The sequence below is a fragment of the Pipistrellus kuhlii genome, unplaced genomic scaffold, assembly GCF_014108245.1.
Source record: "Pipistrellus kuhlii isolate mPipKuh1 unplaced genomic scaffold, mPipKuh1.p scaffold_m20_p_9, whole genome shotgun sequence".
Classification (NCBI taxonomy): domain Eukaryota; kingdom Metazoa; phylum Chordata; class Mammalia; order Chiroptera; family Vespertilionidae; genus Pipistrellus; species Pipistrellus kuhlii.
This window is the reverse complement of record NW_023425595.1, coordinates 31,080,311-31,103,589: the sequence shown is the minus strand read 5'-3', so window position 1 is coordinate 31,103,589 and position 23,279 is coordinate 31,080,311. Positions and strand designations below refer to the sequence as shown.

Here is a 23,279-nt window from a genome sequence, read left to right as displayed (position 1 = left end):
AAATATTTGGCTCCTTTTATCCTTGACTATCTCTCTGCCTCCCTTTGTTATGATAAGCACCAGACTATTGTCTGTGACTATCAGTTTCCATTTTATATCCCACATATGAGTGAAATCATATGATTCTTAGCTTTTTCTGATTTATTTCACTTAGCATATTCAAAAGGTCCATTCATGTTGTTGCAAAGAGCAGTAGTTCATCTTTTCTTATTCTGAGTCATATGCCATTGTATATATATATATATATATATATATATATATATATATATATATACCACATCTTCTTTAACCAGTAATCAATTAAAGGACACTTCGGTTGTTTCCATGTCTCGACCACTGTGAAAAATGCTGCAATGTACATAGGGTGTATATACCTTTGTGAATAAATGTTTTCAAAATATTTAGGTTGGTACCTATAAAAAGGATTGTAGGGTCATATGCTAATATTATTTTTAATTTTGGGGGTAACCTTTATACTGTTTTCCATAGTGAATGTACCAGCTCACATTCCTACCAATGGTGAATGAGGGATCCTTTTGATCCACACTCTCTTCAACACTTGTTATTACTTGTTTTGTTGATGAAAGCCATTCTAACAGGTGTGAGGTATCTCATTGTAGTTTTAATTTGCATTTCCCTAATAGCTAGAGAAGTGGATCATCTTTTCATATGTCAGTTAGCCATTTGTATGTCTTCATGGGAGAAGTGTCTTTCATGTCCCCTGCCCATTTTTTAAAAAAATGCATTGTTTGTATGTTTGGTGTTGAGTTGTATAAATTTTTTATATATTTTGAATATTAACCCTTTGTCAGAGCTGTTTGCAAATATCCTCTCCCATTCGGTTGGTTGCTTTTTTGTTTGTTGTAGGTTTCTTTTGCTGTGTAGAGATTTTTGGTTTGATATAGCCCCATTTATTTACTAGTATTTTTGCCTTTACTTCCTTTGCCTTTGGGTCAAATTAATAAAGTCATCTCTAAGACCAAAATCCAAAAATTTAGTACCTATGTTTTCTTCCTTATAAGTTACTGTTGCTGTTTTTTTTAAATCCTCACCTGAGAATATCCTTAAGAGCAGTAGAAATCCCTACCCCATTTGGTTCAGTGGATAGATACCAGCTTGAGGACTGAAGGGTCACAGGGATTGCGGGCTTGATTCCCAGTAGGGGACTTGCAAGAGGCAACCAGTCAATGATTCTTTCTCATCATTGACATTTCTATATCTCTCCCTCTCCCTTCCTCTCTGAAATCAATAAAAATATTTTTAAAATATTATTAGAATTTTGATGGAGATTACATTACATCTGTATATTGTAGTACTAACATTCAAGTTTGAGGAAAAAAAGGAAAAATGGAAGCAAAACACAAACATTAAAACACAAACTGGAAGGAATAAACAGTAGAAAAAAGGCATTGTAGGCAAAAGAGAATGGTGGCAGGATGAAATGTGAGAAAAAAATGAGAGGACACAGTTTGCTGAGTTACAAATGTTATATGAGTACTTGCTTTGCACAGTAGTAGTTTAATTGAAATGCATGCATACTAGAAATACACAAAGAGAGAACATGGTTCTAATATGCCCAACATTAAGTGAATACAGCATTGTGCAAAACCAGGACTATCCAGAATTCCATTTCCTCCGTCCAAGTCATTTTTATATGATGATGAAAGACTTCACATTAAAATAATGGAATAATAATTTTCAAGGATTTAAATGTCTTGAGCTTCCCTAAAATTCACACTCATATGCTGAACATATTCTTTCTGAGGCTCCAGGGAATAAAGTATGACTACTCACCAGAAATGATCAGTCAGACAAGGAGGAAAAGTATGATGTGCAAGAGTTTACAAGGGACTTTGTTGAATGATGCTAAATCAATAAGTATAATGTATTGACTGTAGTGCCCACATGGAATTATAAACCTATTAACTGTTTATTATTACTATTGTTATCACCATTATCATTACCAGTAGCATTAGCCTTATAAATTTGGTAATGTTCATGTTAATGAAGCTGATCTGGCTCATTATCCTTGAAAAATTACTGACTACCAGTGCTTTCTTAAGGCAATTAACTTTACTGCAATGCCAAGATTCACCCTCAACCTGATAAAATAACTTTGCTCATTCTCTCTCAATTTCTTCTCATTCTAATTTTTGCTCTTACTCTCCCTGTAGCTTTTCATTCCAGGTCTCAATATCAGAGGACACAGTAAAAGACGATGACTTCAAACCTTACCATCCTTAGAGACATTTGGTATACCATGATTGGAATTCCAGGACTGGAAGATGCACATACCTGGATCTCCATCCCCATCTGTTCCATGTATATAGTTGCTCTTGTGGGCAACACCCTCTTATTATTTCTGATCTTCACTGAGCATAGTCTTCATGAACCCATGTACCTTTTCCTCTCTATGTTGGCCCTGTCGGATATTTTTCTCTCCACAGTTACCACACCAAAGATGCTGGCAATCTTCTGGTTTCAAGATGGGGGTATTTCTTTTGGTAGCTGTGTGTCCCAGATGTTTTTCCTTCACTTCATCTTTGTGGCAGAGTCTGCCATATTACTGGCCATGGCATTTGACCGCTATGTAGCCATCTGTTACCCACTAAGGTATACTACCATTTTAACCCCCTCAGTCATTGGGAAAATTGGGGTTGCATCTGTGATTAGGAGTTTCTTTATCTGCTTCCCCTTGGTTTTTCTTGTTTATAGGCTTACTTACTGTGGGAAGAACATTATTCATCACTCATACTGTGAACATATGGGCATTGCCAGGTTATCTTGTGATAGCATAAAAGTTAACATCTACTATGGGGTGATTGCAGCCCTATTTTCCACATGCCTGGATGCAGTGCTTATCATTATCTCCTATACCCTTATACTCTGTACTGTGTTTAGAATTCCTTCCCAAGAAACTCGATTCAAGGCTCTGAGTACTTGTGGCTCCCATGTCTGTGTTATCCTACTATTCTATACCCCAGCCTTTTTTTCATTCTTTGCTCATCGATTTGGAGGCCACAGCATACCACTCAATGTACATATTCTTCTTGCCAATCTTTATGTGGTGGTACCACCTGCTCTCAACCCCATCATTTATGGTGTTAAGACAAAGAAAATTCAGGAGAAGGTTATTCAGATATTTTCTTTGAGCAAGAAATTTTGCTGATATAGACTAAACAACATAGTCTTCATTTTTCTGTGTAACTCAAAGAGTACCTACAATTATATTGGACATCTTAAATCATTTCAGTATTAGAGGAGAATAATATTAGTAAAAATTTAAGAAAATGAGATGAAAAGTAAAAAATTTCTCTTTTTGTGATTTTGTTCAGGGCAATATCAGAGTAAGCAGACCTTAAATTCTGTGTAATATTGAGTTTTGTTACAATAGGCTTAAAGTACAATTGATTAAGTGCAATCATTTTCATGTAATTGATAAGGAAATACTAGTTTTACCTATTAGATTACACTGTAGCTTGTGACTAAGATGGCAATCTCTGAAGTCATATTGCCAATAAACAAATCTCTGCTCCACTGATTCTAACTATAAAATCTTAGAAAAATTAATATACCTATGTGTCATTTTTTAAAAATTGAGAAAGTATATAATATTTGGAACATATTAAGTGATTAATGTTAGTAATCATCTATAGATATAGTAATAAAATTTAATTTGCACATTTGCAGCATCATGTTGGGTTCAGAATTGATTTAAATGTGATACAGTGGGGAAAAACGCTTAACACATGCCAAAATATTAGCATTACTGTATAATAAGTAAAAGTTGCCAACATTGGGACATACTACCATAATAAAAGTTACTTAAAACCAGTCGGAATATACATATTCTTTCTAATAAAGAGGGAATATGCTAATTGACCTTCACACCATCATAAAGATGGTGACACCCACAACCAATAAAAAGGGACTATGCTAATTATTGCCACACCCTCAAAGATGGAAGCACCCACAGCCACAAGATGGTGGTGCCCAGTCCCCTCAACCCTGCCAGGGCAGCAGGTGTGCAGCAAAGCCAGGACGACCCACAGGTGGATCTGGCTACTCTGTGCACCTGCCTCCACAGTCCACCAGTCACCTCAGCCCTCCAGCCGCCCAGAGTTAGCCTGAGGCACAGGCAAGCTTTGGATGGTGTCTGCCCAGCTGCCCAAGACCAGCTAGAGGTTAAGGCAAGCCTCAGATGGCAGCCACCAAGCCACCAAGGGCCCCTTGAGGCTCAGGTAACCAGGGCTGGTAGAGGCTTGTGCTGCTGGCAGTGGCAGCAGCAGAGGTGTGATGGGACATCACCCATCACCTTCCTCTGATTGCTGGGTGCCCTCCTGCCTATGAGGGCTCCTGGACTGTGAGATGGGACAGGCCAGGTGAGGGACCCTCCTCCAGTGCATAAATTTTCATGCACTGGGCCTCTAGAATATATCTTATATAATAAAGAGGTAAAATGCAAATTGATCCTTACACCCTCATACAAGATGGCTACCCCCATGTGGTCAAATATGGCCACCACAAAGTGGTTTGCAGGGGAGTACAGCTGGGAGCAGTTGGGGGGACTAAGCCTGCAGGGGATGACACTTAGGAACAACCAGGCTGGCAGGGGAGGGCAGTTGGGGGTGACTAGCCTGCAGGGGAGGACAGTTAGGAGCAACCAGGCTGGCAGGGGAGGGCAGTTGGGGGCAATTGGGTCAGCAGGGGAGGGAAGTTAGGGGTGACTGGGCTGGCAGCAGAGGGCAGTTGGTGGTTACCAGGCCAACAGAGGAGGGCAGTTAGGGGCAATCAGGCCATCAGGGAAGCAGTTAGGGATCGATCAGGCAGGGAAATGGTTAGGGGGGTGATCAAGCTGGCAGGCAGGCAAATGGTTGAAAGCCAGCAGTCTCAGATTGTGTGAGGGATGTCCAACAGCCAGTTTAGGCCCAATCCCATAGGGCAGTTGGACACCCCCCACGTTGTCCAATATTGGCGAGGATGTAGACTTGGCTGAGGGACACCCCCACCCCCCAGTGCATGAATTTTGTGCACCAGGCCTCTAGTATAAACATATATATGTAAATTCTATTTTATCTATATTTTAAATAGTATATGTATGCTAGAAATATTTGTCTTTTGAAAACTATTGATTTTCATTTTCTTTCAGTGGAGTTCTAATGTCATACTGTCATTAAACACTTCTGTTAGATGATAGAAGAAGAGTAAGGAAAAAAAAGGTTGGGATGTAGAGGATGTTCCTCTCACACACAAAGGAGCAGTGGACCCCTTTTGAACATGAAATGGGGAGGAGAAACACAGATGGGAAAGGAGAATAAGGAAGATATCCTCTTCAAAGGTCCAAGTTTTAGCTGCACATCCTCATGCCTTCATTTGAAGAAGAGTCAGGACATAAAAGGATAGAAACTCAGTGTGTTACAGAGGAAAGCTTAAAGTAGAGGGATATTACTACCCCCTTTATTTCTAATTAAATATCAGAGGAAAATTTCCTTGCAAGATATCTCATGCCAACTTGAGAGAGCAGCATTAAAGTAAAAATGGCCATGTGCATTGGTCAGTTAGACAACTGGTGTTTTTGTCTTCCACCAGACAATAAATGGATCTAGGAGTTTTTTTTCAGCACTGTGGGGGACACCCAATTCATGGCTCATGCTGAGCAGTGAAGTTGCCAAGGGAGTTGCTTTGGCAAGGGAAAATGATTCCATAAACACAAATGTTAGAGCAGGGAAGTAAGAGAAAAATGGGTCCAGTTTCAAGACGTGAGGCATAAACATTAGTCACTAATTGGATTTAAGAGAAAATAATGAGTCAACATTCAGTAGTGGGTGCAGAAGACTCAGATTTAGATCAGAATCTCATCCAATTCTGTCATCCAATCTCTCAGGGACATGTGGGTTCCCCTTTAATGCAGCTGGGCAGGAATTTGGATGAGAGTGAAAGTGATTTAAGAGGCAGAAAAAACTCCACAACAGTCTAGCAGAGAATATCAATTTCCAAATAACAGAAAAGTTGTTAAAATAAGTTGGGTTTTATTTCAGCAAAGATACTTTTTAAACTCAAAAACTTTAATTGACACTTAAGTGCAAAGTTAAAAATTCAGACAACCATTGATATGCATAGGTTCCCGTGGAACAAGATAATGCTAAGAAACAAAAGAAAACAAAACAAACCTCACCACATCTGCCTTTTCAAGTATAAAGTACAAAACTTATTACTTAAGATTTTAGTATATCATAATACTGGCTGAGAGAAGAATGATCTATTAAATAATTCATTTGAAACTTATATTTATATAAATACACAATTTAAAATTCTCAACTCCCACCATGCCACACTTCCAACAGAAACAAATAGAATGATGTGGACATATCTGTAATGTAAAATAAAACAGCAATAGCAGTAGTAAAAATGCTGTGAAAACTAAATTGTTCCACCATTATTTTCTAGTAATTTAAAACATCTTTACCTCAATTTCCTAATCTGCACAGTTAAATGATTATCGTTTACCTCATAGATTTTCTCTAAAGATTAATATTAACAATCACTACTAAGTGCTTGCATTGTGACTGGCATATAATAGGTTTCTGATAAATATAAACTAAGCATTATTTTTATGACTATTATTACTGTGAAAGTTGCATTACTAACAGTAAAGATATATACATTAAAAATAAGCTCCCAATTTTGAGGAAGTCCATTGATAATCATTGGGTGTGCATGTTTATGATAGCTTTGTTTAAAATTAAACCTATTAAACACAAAAGTGCTGATCAATTGATGAATAAATAAATTTGCTGTATGTGATACAAAAGAATAGGATTCAACAATAAAAATAAATTGTGAATACAGACATCAACAAAAATATATGTCAAAAGCATTGTTGCAAGTGAAGGACTCCAAATATAAAGTATTACATTATTTATGATTTAATTTCTATGACCTTCTCTTAAAGGCAAACTGTATGTCAAAAATCAGATTATTGGTTGCCAGGCACTTTGGGTTATGGGAGAAGACTAATCCCAAAGAAGTAAAAAGGCACTTTTGGGGGTGATGAAAAGATTCTATACTTGATTGTGGCAGTGATTACATAACTATAAATATTTTCTAAGCTCATCAAACTGTGCATATATATATATATATCTAAATAGATTGAATTAATATTTATAGTTATACTTCAAAACTTGCATTAAATATATTAAGTAGATTATGTAAATATCATATGACAATAATATTTTGAGGAAACTTACACATACTAACAGAATCCAAATTTATGTACTACATTATCATCCATGACTTAATTTGATGATTTTTATTTAGCATGTCAATGTTTTATAATGATTGCATAACCATTTAATAGAGTTCATATTGAAAAGTACAGAAAGAAGAAAATAAAGTTGTCACGTGATCTGAAACTGAAATAGAGTTTTCCGCATCCCATCACGTACAACCTCCTAAAAGTAGAACATATCATTTAACTTTTGTACCTTTTTAAATATGCATGCATTTAATAGAAAATAATATCTACCACAGAATCTTGATGGAGAAATAAATTAGAAATATATTTATATTACATTGTCTTAATAATTCTCGGTGCTCTTTTTATTTTTTTAAAAAATTGGGACTGGGATTTAAATGAGAGATGGACTCATAATAAACATTTCAAATGGTTTCCAAATACTAGTTGCTATTGTTATTATTTAGATTTAAAAAAATCCCACCAAAAATGTATGGTTCTTTCTGATCTGGCAATTACTGGTTTTCTATATCTCCAGTTCAATTATTATTCATATGATTCGAGTGAGAAAAGAATGTTTAGATGGTGGGCAAATAGCATCAGATTAGTTTTTGTTTGTTCCACTACTTTTTAAATCATCCAAATAGTCCAGTATCCCTATATGGTTACTCCATTACATTATCATGTAGCAAAGTTGGGTAGCAGAGATGATGGCTAAACAATAAACAAAAATGTTGCCTAGACTAGTGAAAATGGACTAAGATTATTATTGATTCTTTAGTAATACCTGAAGGACTTTAACTTAGAAAATTTACATTTTCTATATTGGGTTAATTCAAAACCATTCTTACTCAGATAGGCATAGTAAGATATAAATTTTAACAGCTAAATTTTCTCATACATTAATATGTATATATTATGATTTATATATTTGATCAGAATAAAACCCATGTCAATCTTACTGATTTATGATGGCTTTGGACAAAATGAAGAGGAAATTATTTGCAACATATCAGTTACACAAATAGAAGTCATTAAATACATTTTAAGTTATATACTCATTCTTACCCCTTTGATTTCCACTTGTCAACTTTTAAAACCATACACATTTGATCTCAGCACATTTCTTTCAAGTAAAACAGTCTCTGGACTCGCCTTCGTATTTGCTGGGTTTTGATGCTATAAATAATGGGGTTCATCAAGGGAGGGAAAAGGATATAGATGTTGCCCATGAACACATGTACCAAAGGTGAGAGGTGTTTCCCAAAGCGATGCACCATAGTCAGGCCGATGATTGGGATGTAGAAAACTGAAACAGCACAGATGTGAGATACGCAGGTCTGCAAGGACTTGATTCTCTCCTCCTGAGATGCAATAGCTAGGACTGCATGCAAGATCCTGACATAGGACACAAGTATAAGCACTGCATCCAACAACAAGTTGCTGATCACCAGGGCCAGACCATAGACGCTGTTGAAGCGGATGTCTGAGCAGGCCATTCTAATTAAGTCCTGGTGCAGGCAGAAAGAGTGGGAGAGAATGTGGGGATGGCAATAATTTAAGAACTTCAGGCGAATGATGACTGGAGGTATGAGTAAAGTACTTCTACATAAGATTGCCACCCCAATTTTCATGATCTTATCATTAGTTAGGATGGAAGAGTAGTGGAGTGGGTGGCAAATGGCGATGTAGCGGTCAAAAGCCATAGCGAGAAGGACAGAGGACTCCATGAAGGACAGACCATGGATGAAATAAGACTGGGCAATGCAGGCATCCAGGCTGATCTCTTGAATGAACCCCCACAGGATTCCCACCACTGTATACATGGTGGAGACGCCCATGCACAGGTCAGTGAGGGCCAGCATGGCCAGGAAGTAGAACATGGGCTCATGCAGGCTTGGCTCAGTTCGGATCACGTGCAGCACCAGGCAATTTCCCAGAAAAATCATAGCATAGATGGAGGAGAAAGGGATGGAGAGCCAGAGATAGTCAACTTCTAGGCCAGGGAATCCAGTGAGGATAAATCTGGAACTATTATAGTTTGAGATGGTGATAGCAGACATGAAGAGAGAATTGAAATATTTCTAGAGATGTGGCAAATCAGATCAGCTAATGATTCCTTAATTTTGAATAATGTTTATCTGCTTTGAAAAGAACGGAAGGTAACAATGCAATTTCCTTTAGTGTTATAAACTCAGCAAAATAGAGATCTGATTCTTTATCCTTTAGGGCAAAATCCCTTTCTCTAGACATAAATTTTTCCACTGCTAGTGACAAGCAATGCCTGGAGACGAGGGGGTTTTATGCAGAAGCAATAATCTTAATGCACCTATGGGATTAGATTTGGGGCTGGACTTCTGGGAGTGTCTGTTTATCTTTAGAGGAAGATAATATATGATCACAGGTGTATACTGCTTTCATGGCTGGTAGCATCCTCAGGAAAATGTGAAATGGGTAATTATTCTCTTGAGTAACACATAATTTTTCTCTTCCTTTACTACCCCTATAGGGTCATAAGGCCCAAATAAAATGGACTGGTTAGTGTAACTCTAACTTTGCAGATGAAATTTAAGTAAGAGAAATTTAACCAAGTGGAATAAAAACATATTTTGCACATTTCCCATTGCCCCTCTCTAAATGCTTTACCATTGTACAATTGATTTGGTTATATGGGCCTCTAGTATAGAAAATAATGAGGTAAATTAGTGTGAAGGTCATACTGAAAATACATCTCTTTATGTTATACAGAATTTCTATTTTTTCTGACCTTCACACTAATTTTACCTCATTATTTCTATTCTAGAGGCCTGATGCACAAAATTTGTGCATGGGGAAAGGGAGTCTCTCAGCCCAACCTGCACCCTCTCCAATTTGAGAGCCCTCATGGGATATCTTACTGATGGCATAGGCCCACGCCCCATGGTTCTCTGCTTTCTGTGGGGCCTGACTGCTCCACACCACGGCCATGGGCAAGCAGGCCCTGTGAGGTGCTGCCTGTGGACCCACTTGCTTGCTCATGGGTCATCGTGGCTAATGCCAAGCAAGGCCCTGCTGTCTGCTGTCATGCCATATGACCAGACCTGCTTGGGGGCGGGTCCAGCTGTGCTGCCAACCTTAGAGTTGCTAGTCTGGCCCTCCCCCAGCACAGGTGGAGGAGGCCCCTGCCACCCCAACCCCAACGCTGTGTGTGCAACATCCCCTGTCCAGTTGACCCATTATAGCATCCCAGTTAATTAACATGTTTCTCTATTATATATATATATAACATATATACAACATATATATAACATATAACACACACACGCATATATATATATATATATATATATATATATATATATATATATAAAACACATAAATGACATGCATTTTAAACTGGAAAGTATTAGGCTATTGGGTAATAGCTGGAAATGAAATGATCATGAGGTAAATACTTATTTCACTGTTTAAAATAGTATTAACATGTTTTCCAAAGCAAGGTCCCATTTGATACTCTGACCAGTAAGTAGTGAGAATTATAGTTCCTCCATAAATTCAGCCAGTCCTTGGTATGGTTAGATTTTTAATGCTTGTTTTACTTTGCTTTGGTATATTGCATTTTTTCATATGCTTATTTGTCATATATACATCTTGGTGAAGTTACTGATTGAATAATTTTTCCTTTTGTGACGAGGTTGTTTTTTTTCTTATTGAGGTTGGAGAGTTTTTAGATATCTTACCTAATAATAGACAAGCATGTAAACTGACTGTACCTCCACTATGCTCACAGCTAATCAGGAGTGACAATGCAAATTAATCTGGCAAAGTTGGAAAGTTAATTTGCATATGCAGGCATAGAGTGACCAACCGGGACAGGAGGCTTGCTATGAAGGGGCGGGATGGGGGTGGAGGGACCTACAGGAGTGGTGCTCTGGCCATGAATGAGGACTTGGCAGCTCCTGGGCAGCCTTGGAGTGGAGACTTGGTGGCTCCCAGGAGGCCAGGAGCAAAGCCAGGGGAAGGAAGGCCTATTCTTGCATGAATATCGTGCAACATGTCTCTAGTTTTAATTATAAAGCCCTTAGCAAATATATGATTTGCAAATTGTTATTTTTTTCTTAACTGTGATTTATTATAGAACTGTACATATAAACTCTTTATTATTTTATTAACCAATGTACCCTAACCTAATAAATTCAATACAATTTAAAAAATAAAGAGTATGATGATAACAGAAAGAGTCATATTGAATAAAAAAGGATTTTAATATTGATTTCCCTTAGAAAGAAGTATGTTGTTGAGGCATATAAAAAGAAAAAAAAATTCAGAGCATATAAAAAGAAAAGAAAAATCTTGAGGATACATTAAATATTCTACATTCACCTGTATAAAAACAAACAAACAGGTGAATAAGTGGCTCTGAAACTCAAAATAGAAAAGTGAAAATTAAGAGCAGGTTATAAAAGATGAGATTTAATTCAGTTTTCATTTTTAGGGTAAGGTGCTATTACTAATAGCTTACAAGTAGAATGGTTATATGATCAGAATCAAACATAGATGTTAAGAACATTAGCCCTCCTTCTCAAGAGATGAGAAAGATAAGAATAAACAGTAGAAAAAGTTATGAGATTTTATCATATGTGACAGTGTAGATGGTTCTATGATAAATGAAATTAGTTAGAGAAATACAAATATCATATGAATTTTCTTATATGTGAAATCTGAAGAATAATATAAACAAATAAAAATCAGACACAGATTCACAAACACAGAGAACAGACTGATAGTTGCCAGTGGGAAGGGAGTTTGGGGGGGTTAGGTGAAAAAAATAAAAAGGTTGAGAAGTACAGATTGATAGTTAGACCTGGGTATGTAAAGTACAGCATGGGAAATATAGCTAATGATATTGTAATAACTATATATGCTTCCAGGTGGGTACTGGAAATATCAGGGGGACACTTTGTAAAGTTTATGATTGTCTAACCACTATGCTTGAAACTAATACAAAATAAATCTGAATGCAAGCTATAATTGAAAAAAATTGAAAAACAAACAAACAAAAAAAAGGAACTTGGTTCTATAGCGAAAGCTTTAATATTTGAAACATCAGATGTACCCCTCTTTCTATAAGTTCCAGAAATGCTCACAGAAGATTTGAGGCTTACTAATGAAAATAATGTCACATTCGAATGTTTAGAATATGTGGTTCCCTTATGAGAAAAATAAAGTAATGCATTTTGAAAATGAAGAAAACCCACTAACTTGATACTTTCAAATATATGTTGTTGTTTTTTCCTTTGAGGAAAATTCTCACAAATTCTATGAGAAATATGTATATGTTTTTTTCAATGATTGTGTATATTTACTGAATTTTTGTAATAATGGAATAAAATTGGTTTTATGTTATTAGAGGTCTTCTAGAGTATTCAGTATGGAAAAAAATACAAAGTAAGAGGCTACCAAGGAATAAAACTAAAAGGTAAGAACTGCTGGGTAACAGAGGATTTTAAATTCTATATACATATTATCCATCATTTCTTATGTTACTCATGTCATAACATTTTCATAGATGACACTTTATAAATTTTAACAGGTTTTACAACTTTAAATATTATTATTTTTTAGTGAGAGGAATATTGTAACACATTTTAAAAATATATATATATTTTATTGATTTTTTACAGAGAGGAAGAGAGAGGGATAGAGAGTTAGAAACATCAATGAGAGAGAAACATTGATCAGCTGCCTCCTGCACCCCCCCCACTGGGGATGTGCCCGCAACCAAGGTACATGCCCTTGACCGGAATCGAACCTGGGACCCTTCAGTCCGCAGGCTGATGCTCTATCCACTGAGCCAATCCGGTTTCAGCTATTGTAACACTTTTTAAGTCATTTGACGAATGTCATACAATTGGAGAAGGAACCTGGATATAAATCACAGTTTCATAAGAAAGAAAAAACAAACACCTGTATCTTTTTCAGAAATACATTTTTTTTCTGAGAAGAATCTGAGTCTCAGGATTCTGTCTTTTTCTCTTTTTATTCTAAGACTACCTTCCTCTCCAACTTGATGTTTTTACTACACATAGAATTTAAGGCCAGATCTAGGTTTTACATTTGTTCTCAGTTTATGTTAATAATTATGGGAATTTTAAAAAAGCAATAATCAAGGTATTTGCAATTTACATAAAATAAAAAACAATCTAGAACATGTTCTCTTCAAATATACTTTCCTTCAAAAATGAAGGTAAAGACCCTTGCCTTTAGACTTCTATCACAATCTCTGACCGCAGAGTTCTTGTTCAGGTTCTCTGTGTACAAAACATCCATTGTCAGCTCACAGTGTTATAGAAAGTTAGAGCAGTCTAGGAGTTAAACAAACAAACAAACAAACAAACAAACAAACACTAAATACTATTGCTTTATTGATAAAACAAGGCTCAAAGAAGGCATGGATACTGATAAGTATATTTATCAAGGATTTTTAATTGAAATGGATCTGGCCTGGCCAGCATGACTCGGTGGTTGAGATTCAACCTATGAAACAGGAGGTCATGGTTAGATTCCTCATCAAGGTACATGCCCAGATTGCGGGGTTGATCCCCAGTGTGGGGCACACAAGATGCAGATGATCAATGATTATCTCTTATCATTAATGTTTCTATCTCTCTCTCCCTCATTCTTCCTCTCTAAAATAATCAAAATATATATTTTTTCAAAAAAGGAATGGATCTGAATGCACTGACTGGCTCAGTGTCCCCTGCTAAACAAGAAGCCAAAAATATGTTACACATTACTTAAATTGCTTATCTGTGTGTCAGGGCGATTTGTAAAGAGAAAAGATTATAATAGCTGCAGAGTTATCAATTCACAGTTTAATTGATTATATAGTAGTATTGATAGTGATAATAATAATAATAATAATAATAATAATAATAATACACTTATGGAGAAATTTTCATTCCTTCAGAATGATCCTTCAAATCAACAACTCTTTTCCTATGTAAAAGGCTAAAGGTTATGTTAACTAGTCTTTGATGCTTCAGGATACTAGTAATTTCAAATACACATGTTGGGGAAAGTACAGGATTATGAATCAGTATAACTCCATTTTGTATAAAATGATACTTTTTTTTTAATAACCACAGTAAAAATGTGTTTATGACTCAGCTCACAAGAAAGATAAGATAGTAGATCCTGAATATTGATAGTTGCTAGCACCCATTGGTCAAAACTGACAACCATGAGAGGTAATCTCTAGACATAAGTGATAGATATTTGTGAAAAAGTCCATCAGGCCCTGATCTGTATCTCAAGAACATTTATGTAGATAAGCTCTGTTGGAAAGAACAGTTCTTTTCTACCATTTCACTTTTACTTTCATGAAATTAAATTATGAGTCCCTATATGTACTAGAAATGGTAATTGGAACTAACCCATTCTCAGTATTGATACATTTGATTTTAGTAGTCATTCAAAACCATAATAAATATTCTATAGATTGTGATGGCATTCCTTGACCTCTCTTTTATTAACTGAAATGTTAAGGGCTGTCTAAGACTGCACTGGGGCTTACTTTCTTAAAACTTCATGGAAAGAACTAAGACACTGAAATTCAGGAGGGGGAAGCTCAAGGGCCTTGTAATGTTTCTTACATATGCCTTTTTCACAGATTCGTGCACTGATGCGGTTCCTCAGCCTGGCTTGCAGGGATTGGACCAAAACTGGTTCTCCAACATCCCCTGAGGAGTCCCATATTGTGAGAGGGCACAGGCCAGCTGAGGGACCCCACCGGGGCACAAATCCATGCACTGGGCCTCTAGTGATTTGCATAACAAGGTAATTGGGTAAATGTGTGGCCTTTAGAGAAGAGATTTTTCCACATCCATTCCTCAGGGGAATTGCATCATAACCCTTGACAAGTGTTGATATTATTTTTGTTTTGTATTTTCAGCTGGGAATGGATTTTTTTTTTTTATCTGCATATAATGCTATACCAGTATGAGCAGATGCATGTGCAAAAGGTTAAATAACTAAGTTTGTGAGCATGTGTCCTCTCAGGTGCCTGAAAGATCTGGAGAGAAATGTATAGAAAGGAGCTAAAAAGAGTGTAGAAAATTGAAATTATAATTGTATAAAAGGGGTTAGCTCTGAGTAAGTGTCAGATCTGAGTAGACATTCTGAAAAGGAGATAAATATTTCACTTACGATCTGAGGTAGGATATGAAAGGTGTTAAAAATAGTTCTGATTTTCTCTTGATGCTTATAAGTCAAAGGTAAGCATTTTACCATTTTTCTATATTGATTCTAATTTTTTTTCTAATCCCTGCCCTCCATTTACCCCTGCAGATGTACAACTGGAAAACAACAAGGCAAATAGATTTGCATCTGCATTAAATTTTCAACATTTTGGCATATTTTGAACATTTAACTAATTCAGATAAAATTAAATTCTGATTCACTAGTTTTAAGTGGGAATTATTCATTACACAGAACATTTCTTTTATTGAGGATACAAAGGAATAATATGGACTTCTACATAAGAAAATCAAGAGTTTTTTCATAGAGGAGGTGATGCTTGAGCTAAGAGTTGAGTAGTAAACTGCTATTTGTTAGATGGTAAAGTTATGAAGACACAAGAAAATCTAAAAGAAATAGGCTCGAATTATAGAAAAGTATAGAACATATGTTTTAGCATTTTAAGATACTTTTATAGAATTCTAAAATGCATTTGCTAATGACCAGTAAAAAGTTTTCAAGGAAGGTTGGAGTGAATGGCAATAATAATACTAATAGTATACGTTTATATGGCGTTCCCCATAAGTCAAACATTTTATAAGCATAGTGTTTTCCAACAATGCTTTAAGTAATTTTTGTATTATTAATATGAGGAAGAATGATTATTATCTCTATTGGTTAGCTGTGTCAAATGAAGCCCCGGAAAACTGTTAGTAACTTGACAGACTACACAGAGCTAGTAAGTCCTGAAGCTTACACTGAATGTCCAGAATGAATGATCTTAACCACTTTACTATAAGTTTTCCACATGGACAGTTACTTTTTTTATGTAACCTTCCAGCTGGAAGCATAAAATACTATAGTTACATTAATTTTTATATTTTGTTAAAAAATAAAACTTTGGATTGCATTGCAAAGCATGAATTAGGAAATAGAAAGACCAAAGAGAAAATAAGGAGGATAAATTTTCAGCAATTATAGATGATCAAAAGAGATGTAAGAGTAATCTTGGAGATGAGTCAAGAGAATGGAGAGGTTTCAGAAACTAAATCTACATGAACTAGCCACTGCATGAGTGAAAAAGTTTAAAGGAATGGGAAATATTCCATTTTCCAATGGAAATTTGGTATTTTTGCTTCCATTTACAAAAATAGAAATAAGTTTTCTCTACAGAAGTCCTAAGCACACTGATAAACATGGGATGTGTTGTTGCCAATGTGGAATTGAGAAAGACTAATGAGTTTTTAATACTTTTTCCTGAAATGCACACCTTTCTAAATTGACATCACCCACCGTACATAGTCAAACCTAGAACTGAACCTTGGAAATCATAATTGTGCCTAAAACAGTGCTATTTTTGCACTCTTGTTATAAAATAAGCTATGCAATTTATTTTACTTCTGCCTGTTTTAATTTTGAAAATTTAGCTTACATTATGAAACCAGTAATTTTATTAACCAAGACAAAGAAGATTCTGAAAGACTTTGTTGAATGGGACCAAATCACATATTCTGAAGTAGAAAAAGATACTACAAGGAACTGAATGGTATGGGAACAATTTTCTATATGAGACTATAATAGTGTCTTTTAAAAGGAAATTGCAAGCAAATGTATAAATTGGAACATAAACTAACACTTGCATAACAGAATGAATGGACTTGAAGAACACGAACTTGAGGTAAGTAACACTTCAAAAAGGGATTGAAAGGTAGTTGAAGGAGACATGAAACAGGAAAGGGATGCATTAAGGATGTGGAAAATCACCACAATTTAAAAAAAAAAAAAAGAATAATTCCAATTTTAATTTATTGCATTGCTTTAACACATTATTTTTTCTAATTTCTCTAAAGTTAGTTTAGAGGAGAACTTAGGGACATTTTATCCCATCCTATTTAAGCAAGAAATAACTGAACTCCATGAAATGTATAAAAACTGTTTTTTTATTTTTTAGCAAAAATTATAACATGAATTAAATCCTTTGAATAAATACTTTTACGTATTCAGTATTGTAGTGTATTTGAAGTAGGTTTATTCTTTGTGTTGAAAATTCATGAGGTATTTTACTAAAATAACTGATTAAGCTAATTTTTTTCTGTATACATTTTCAAATAAAGATATTTATTTATCAGATTTTAATAATAATTTTTCCTTTAGAGAAATAAACGACATGGCAACTTTTACTTTTTTGACATTATTTTATTAAGTAATATTTTTCCATATCAAAATTTGTGGCTCTAAATTTTCATTAAGATTTTTTACTTATATAATATTTTTTTACCCCTAAAATATCAAATTGTACCAAATTTCTGGAATAAAGTTTCCCTAGCACCTACCTCAAGGATGAAGGTAGGGTTCAAATACAGTATCACACCACTTGCATATGCTTGATAAAAATATTCTATTTCCTTTAAAAAATATATATATATACATATATATATATATATATATATATATATATATATATATATATATATATATATATATATATTGTTGATATTTTTAGAGAGAGGAAGGGAGAAAGTTAGAAACATTAATGAGAGAGAAACATCAATCAGCTGCCTCTGCACACCCCCCACTGGGGATGTGCCCACAACCAAGGTTCATGCCCTTGACCAATATTGAACCTGAGACCCTTCAGTGTGTAGGCCAATGCTCTTGATAAGTGTATTTTTTAACATGACACATAGAATATGGTATTGCTCAGTCGATCACTGTCTCCTTGACATTAAGATCCTACTCTTATTGGCCTAATGCTTGCTATTGTACTTGAAATAGTGTGTATTCCCTTCATTTCTTTGTCTGATCTCTTAACTAATTGCTTATTGGGTGAGGATGTAGGAAAAAAGTATTTGGTAACATCAGTATATTACCATTAGGTATCTATTTATTAATAAAGAACACCAAACTGATATTCAAAGAAGTAGGCTTTAATTGACATTACAAAGCATATGCCCTTATATTGCTAGAATATGTTTTCTTTCAATAGTGGGAGTGTTTGTGCTTGTTACTGTCTAAATGTATAAGAGAGATGAGAGAACAAGAGAGAAATGCAGATAGCACAGAGAAAAAGAGACAAGTAAAAAGTGAAGGGGGAGAAAAAATACAGCAGAGGTTGAAATCTGATTTAAAAAAAATATCCAGGAAGCCTATATCTGCATTCTTGGACACACTTAATTGCCCCATCGAAGTGAGTATATCTCACAAAATGCCATTTGAAATCACATAATCATATAATCAGATTATTATATACATCTAGGTAAGAACAGAAGAGAGATAAACCTCACTGCTATCTTGAATCAGAAGCTCCAAAGCAGGGAGTTCTAAACCACCATGTTCAGGCTCAATAGCACAGTCTTCATGCCCTCGGTGCTGACACTGGTGGGGATTCCTGGTCTGGAGTCGGTTCAGTGCTGGATTGGCATCCCTTTCTGTGCCGTGTACGTCATCGCTCTGTTTGGGAATTCTCTGATCCTGGTCATCATCAAATCCGAGCGCAGCCTCCACGAGCCCATGTATCTCCTCCTGGCAATGCTTGGAGCCACAGACATTGCTCTCAGCACCTGCATCCTGCCCAAAATGCTAGGAATATTCTGGTTTCATCTGCCAAAGATACACTTTGAGGCCTGTCTCTTGCAGATGTGGCTTATTCACACCTTGCAGTCCATTGAGTCAGGTATTCTGTTGGCCATGGCCCTGGACCGCTATGTGGCAATCTGCAATCCTCTGAGACATGCAACCATTTTTACCCACCAACTTCTCACTCAGATTGGGATTGGGATGATACTCAGAGGAGCCATTCTTTCAACTCCATGTATCATCCTCATCAAATACAGGTTGAAGTATTACTGGACCACTGTGGTCTCCCATTCATACTGTGAGCACATGGCCATCGTGAAATTGGCAGCAGAAGATATTAGAATTAACAAGATCTATGGTCTGTTTGTGGCTTTTATTATACTTGGCTTTGATATAATATTCATTACACTATCCTACATTAAAATATTTATAACTGTCTTCAGTCTGCCTCAGAAGGAAGCCAGGCTCAAAGCCTTTAACACCTGCATTGCTCACATTTGTGTCTTTCTTGAGTTTTATCTCCTGGCTTTCTTCTCCTTTTTCACACACAGATTTGGCTTCCACATTCCACCTTACATTCATATTCTTCTGTCCAATCTATACCTGCTTGTCCCACCATTGCTCAATCCTATTGTGTATGGTGTGAAGACCAAACAGATTAGAGACCGAGTGTCCCACATTTTTCATTCTAACGATGTCTCTGGATTTCTTATTAATCTTTTATCAAATAAAAAAGTTTCACATGAGAAACACTAGCTTTTAGTGAGAGTCTGTGCTTTAGAAAGTTCATTGTATGTTAAAATATAAAGTACTAGGTTTGTTTTAGAGGTAGTAAAGCTATAATTACTAAAATAATTTCTTTTGTTATAAATTTGGAATTTTTTGAACATATATTTAGCTGACAAGTGACAAAAGAATAAATTATGAATATTTGTTTGTAGTTAAATCAGCTTTTAGTAAAGTACATTCTGTAAAAGCACAACTAAATGTTACTACTTTAGCTTCTATTTAAAAATATCAAGTGATATTGATGCCACTGCATAGAAAATAGTATAAAGCATTAAAATGTAGTTTTCATGAAATAAAATTATATGTAGCATAATTGTTTATGATAATACTCATTATAATCTTTATCATTAAGGCTCTAAAATCTTTATTTTGTGATGATCAATTATATAATATGTAGATTTACAATTTATCCATTGAAATATATTTATAATTACTTGTTTTCCACAAAATATTTGCATACATATTAAAAAACATAAAATTGAAATTATCATGTAATTGAGGTATAAATTGGATTTTGAATTTAAGACAAAGGTGAAGTAGGTATGAAAGATAAGTTTTAACATTTTTGGGGGCTAAGATATCATATATAAGGAATTTTTTTGCAATAAAAGCAAATTCTGCCCAATGAACGTGACTCAGTGTTAGAGCCTTGACGTGTGAACCATGAGGTCATGGTTCTGTTCCCGGTCAGGACACCTGCGCTGGTTGTGGGCTCAATCCGTGGTGTGGAGTGAGCAGGAGGCAGCTGATCAATGATTCTCTCTCATCATTGATGTTTCTATCTCTCTCTCCCTTTAAAATTTTATTGATAAAAACATAAAAATAAAAGCAAGTTCTATAAATACAGACCACACAGAAACAGATGTTTCTATGAGGAAGAACATACATATTTTATTTATATTCATTGTTTTGTTATTTTTGTGTTTCCTTGGAAGTTATAGTGTTTGTGAATTGAAAAAAAATGATTCTTCTCAAAAATTTAAATATAAAGTTTAAATATAATACAGGTGCAGACTCATACAGACAGCCGTACAGGGAGATTAGTGACTTTGACATAATACACAATTCAGTGAACCGATAGCAAATGATAGCACTTGGGATATTTGCATCTTCTTCATTCTATATGCTGTTCCCTGGTTTGTATATGTTTGCTTCACATTCTTTATATAAGTTTGACATGTTGCCATTTTGTGTATTGTAGAAATGACTTACTATTCTTCACATGGTAAAATAATCCTTATCCTTGAAGACTAAGCTCAGACTTTTCTTGGCATCTCTACTAGAATGCTTTACCTGAGGTTTCTTCATGAGCTCAGTTCTTTACATAGCTATATAATATGAAAATGTAGCTTAGAATGGGGATTTGTGGTGTATATTTAATGATTTCATATTCTTTTACTCAGTGTCTTGTAATATTTTGCTGTGTGCATGACAATAAAAATGCCCTATGACTTGAATATTTTTGTTTCTACTGGTCTCAGTAAAAAAGTATGCCATTCTATTAAATCATGAGTTTATTTTGAAGGGAGAGTGAAATAAAGAAATACATGCAAAAATACCCTGAAATTATGGAAATGGTTAACAATTAACATAGGACTTCTTAAGATTAACATTGAATTGGAAGATATGAAAAGAGATTTAGAAAAAGGACCTTGTCTAATTCATGGTAATATCTCCTGTGTCTAGTATAGTGCTGATGGTGATATATACAGAGTAAGATTTTGTCTAAAAATACAATAATTAAAGTCCATTTATTAATTGAATTTTATTCTTATATCAGCCCTATAAAGTATTTAACTCATATTAGTGTTGAACCTAAAAACTGAGATTAATCAGATGTCTGTTCCTCAACTCCAGGATAGAAATCATAAATATCCAAAAGGTGAAAAGTAGTAGAATGAAACATGTATTTGAGGATTTCAAATAAAGGATCATTTAACACTTTAGTTTTTTAATATATATGCTCAGGATGTGTGTTGTGTAGGTGTGTATGTAGATATATATTTTTGAGATGCATGTCCTTTAAGTAGTCATTTCCTGATAGCAATGAAACTAAACCATGCCTTCATCTCTCTGCCAAGCACATTCTAATTGTCACATGGTGGAAAGGCTTTGAAAGGTTTTCACATTTCATTATAGTGATTTTTAATTCCTCATAGGAGCCACTCTTATAGGATTTAGCACTTCAATATCATAAACTTTCTTTGTGACTGTATCTTCTCCAAAGGTGATGGAACTGCCTTGAAGATAGAGACACCATATAAATTTCCTTTGTATTTTCAGAGCTGTATAAAAAATAGTGGTCTCATTGAAAAAAACACCTCACCAACAGTGTGCTTTGTTGATGCTGAACACTACCAAATTTCCTGCAAGGTCTTAACAGCTCTTGTTCTCCAAAAACCACAGTATATTTGCTGATTTCACAACACCTAATCTTGCTATCCCTGAATACTATACCTACTGCCTCTTCTGGGTTGTCATGTGCATCTTGACAAGGCACTGTAAAGTGGCATAATTTTTAACATCTACACTAATAAAACAGAAACATGCAAAATGACAATCACACTGCTACACCCACCAGCCAATCAGGAGTGAGTATGCAAATTAAGCCAAGAAAGATGGCAGTGGCCATGGAGCTGGAGCAAGCAGGAGGCTTGGGTTGCCCCCAATGATGGAGGAAGCCACGCTTCCCACCTGACCTGGTCAGCGCTGGCCTCCACTCAAGGCTGCAAAGTTTCAATTATAAAAGATAAGTAAATCCCAGATACCTGCTTCTAGCCAGCCTGCCTCCACTCAAGGAGGTGCTGGGGGGAAAATAAAAGAAAAAAAGGGGCTGGGAGCTTGGGTCACTGGGGTGTGTGGCCAGCCTGCAAATAGCAGTCAGCCCCTCACCCAGGCTGACCAAGAACCGCAGTGTGGACCCCCCACTCTGAAGGCGCTGTGGCCAGCCTGCAAACAGCCATCAGCCCCTCATCCCAGACACCCCAGAGAGGACCCAGACATCCCATACACCGCCCTGAAGAGAGTGTGGCTGGCCTGAAAACAGCCCTCAGCCCATCACCCACACTGGCCACACCCCCATGGCCCAATCCCTGTAAATGGGCAGTCAAACATCCCTCAAGGGGTCCCAGATTGGAGAGAATGCAGGCTGGTCTGAGGGACATATTCCCTCCCCTGTACATGAATTTCATGCATTGGGCCTCTAGTTTTGAATAAAACTAATTATCACTTAGCACTTTTAGTTTTACACATCCATATTTAAATATTATCTTACCAAAAAAATTAAACAGTTATATTTTATTTTTCATTTATACAAAATTATGCCTAAATACAATAATCCAAGCAATGGCCTAAACTTCCATTTTCCCAAATGTCCAACATGGCATCTCTATGGTAGTCTAAAAGAGGTATGGATGATTCAGATAAATAGTATACCAACTGTTAAAATATATAAGAATAAATG

At 35.7% G+C, this 23,279-nt stretch overlaps 3 protein-coding genes across 3 annotated transcripts; 2 read left to right on the top strand and 1 right to left on the bottom strand.

Annotated features, from left to right (window-relative positions):
• The first annotated feature begins 2,218 nt into the window (after window positions 1-2,218).
• Window positions 2,219-3,169, top strand: LOC118713000 (olfactory receptor 52Z1-like). Its single transcript, XM_036427359.1, has one exon. The coding sequence runs from the start codon at window positions 2,219-2,221 to the stop codon at window positions 3,167-3,169; it is 951 nt and encodes a 316-aa protein (XP_036283252.1).
• Window positions 3,170-8,349: 5,180 nt separating this feature from the next.
• LOC118713229 (olfactory receptor 51V1) lies at window positions 8,350-9,297 on the bottom strand. Its single transcript, XM_036427635.1, has one exon. The coding sequence runs from the start codon at window positions 9,295-9,297 to the stop codon at window positions 8,350-8,352; it is 948 nt and encodes a 315-aa protein (XP_036283528.1).
• Window positions 9,298-18,781: 9,484 nt separating this feature from the next.
• LOC118713228 (olfactory receptor 52A5-like) lies at window positions 18,782-19,783 on the top strand. The gene has a single exon (XM_036427634.1). The coding sequence runs from the start codon at window positions 18,782-18,784 to the stop codon at window positions 19,781-19,783; it is 1,002 nt and encodes a 333-aa protein (XP_036283527.1).
• Window positions 19,784-23,279: the final 3,496 nt, after the last annotated feature.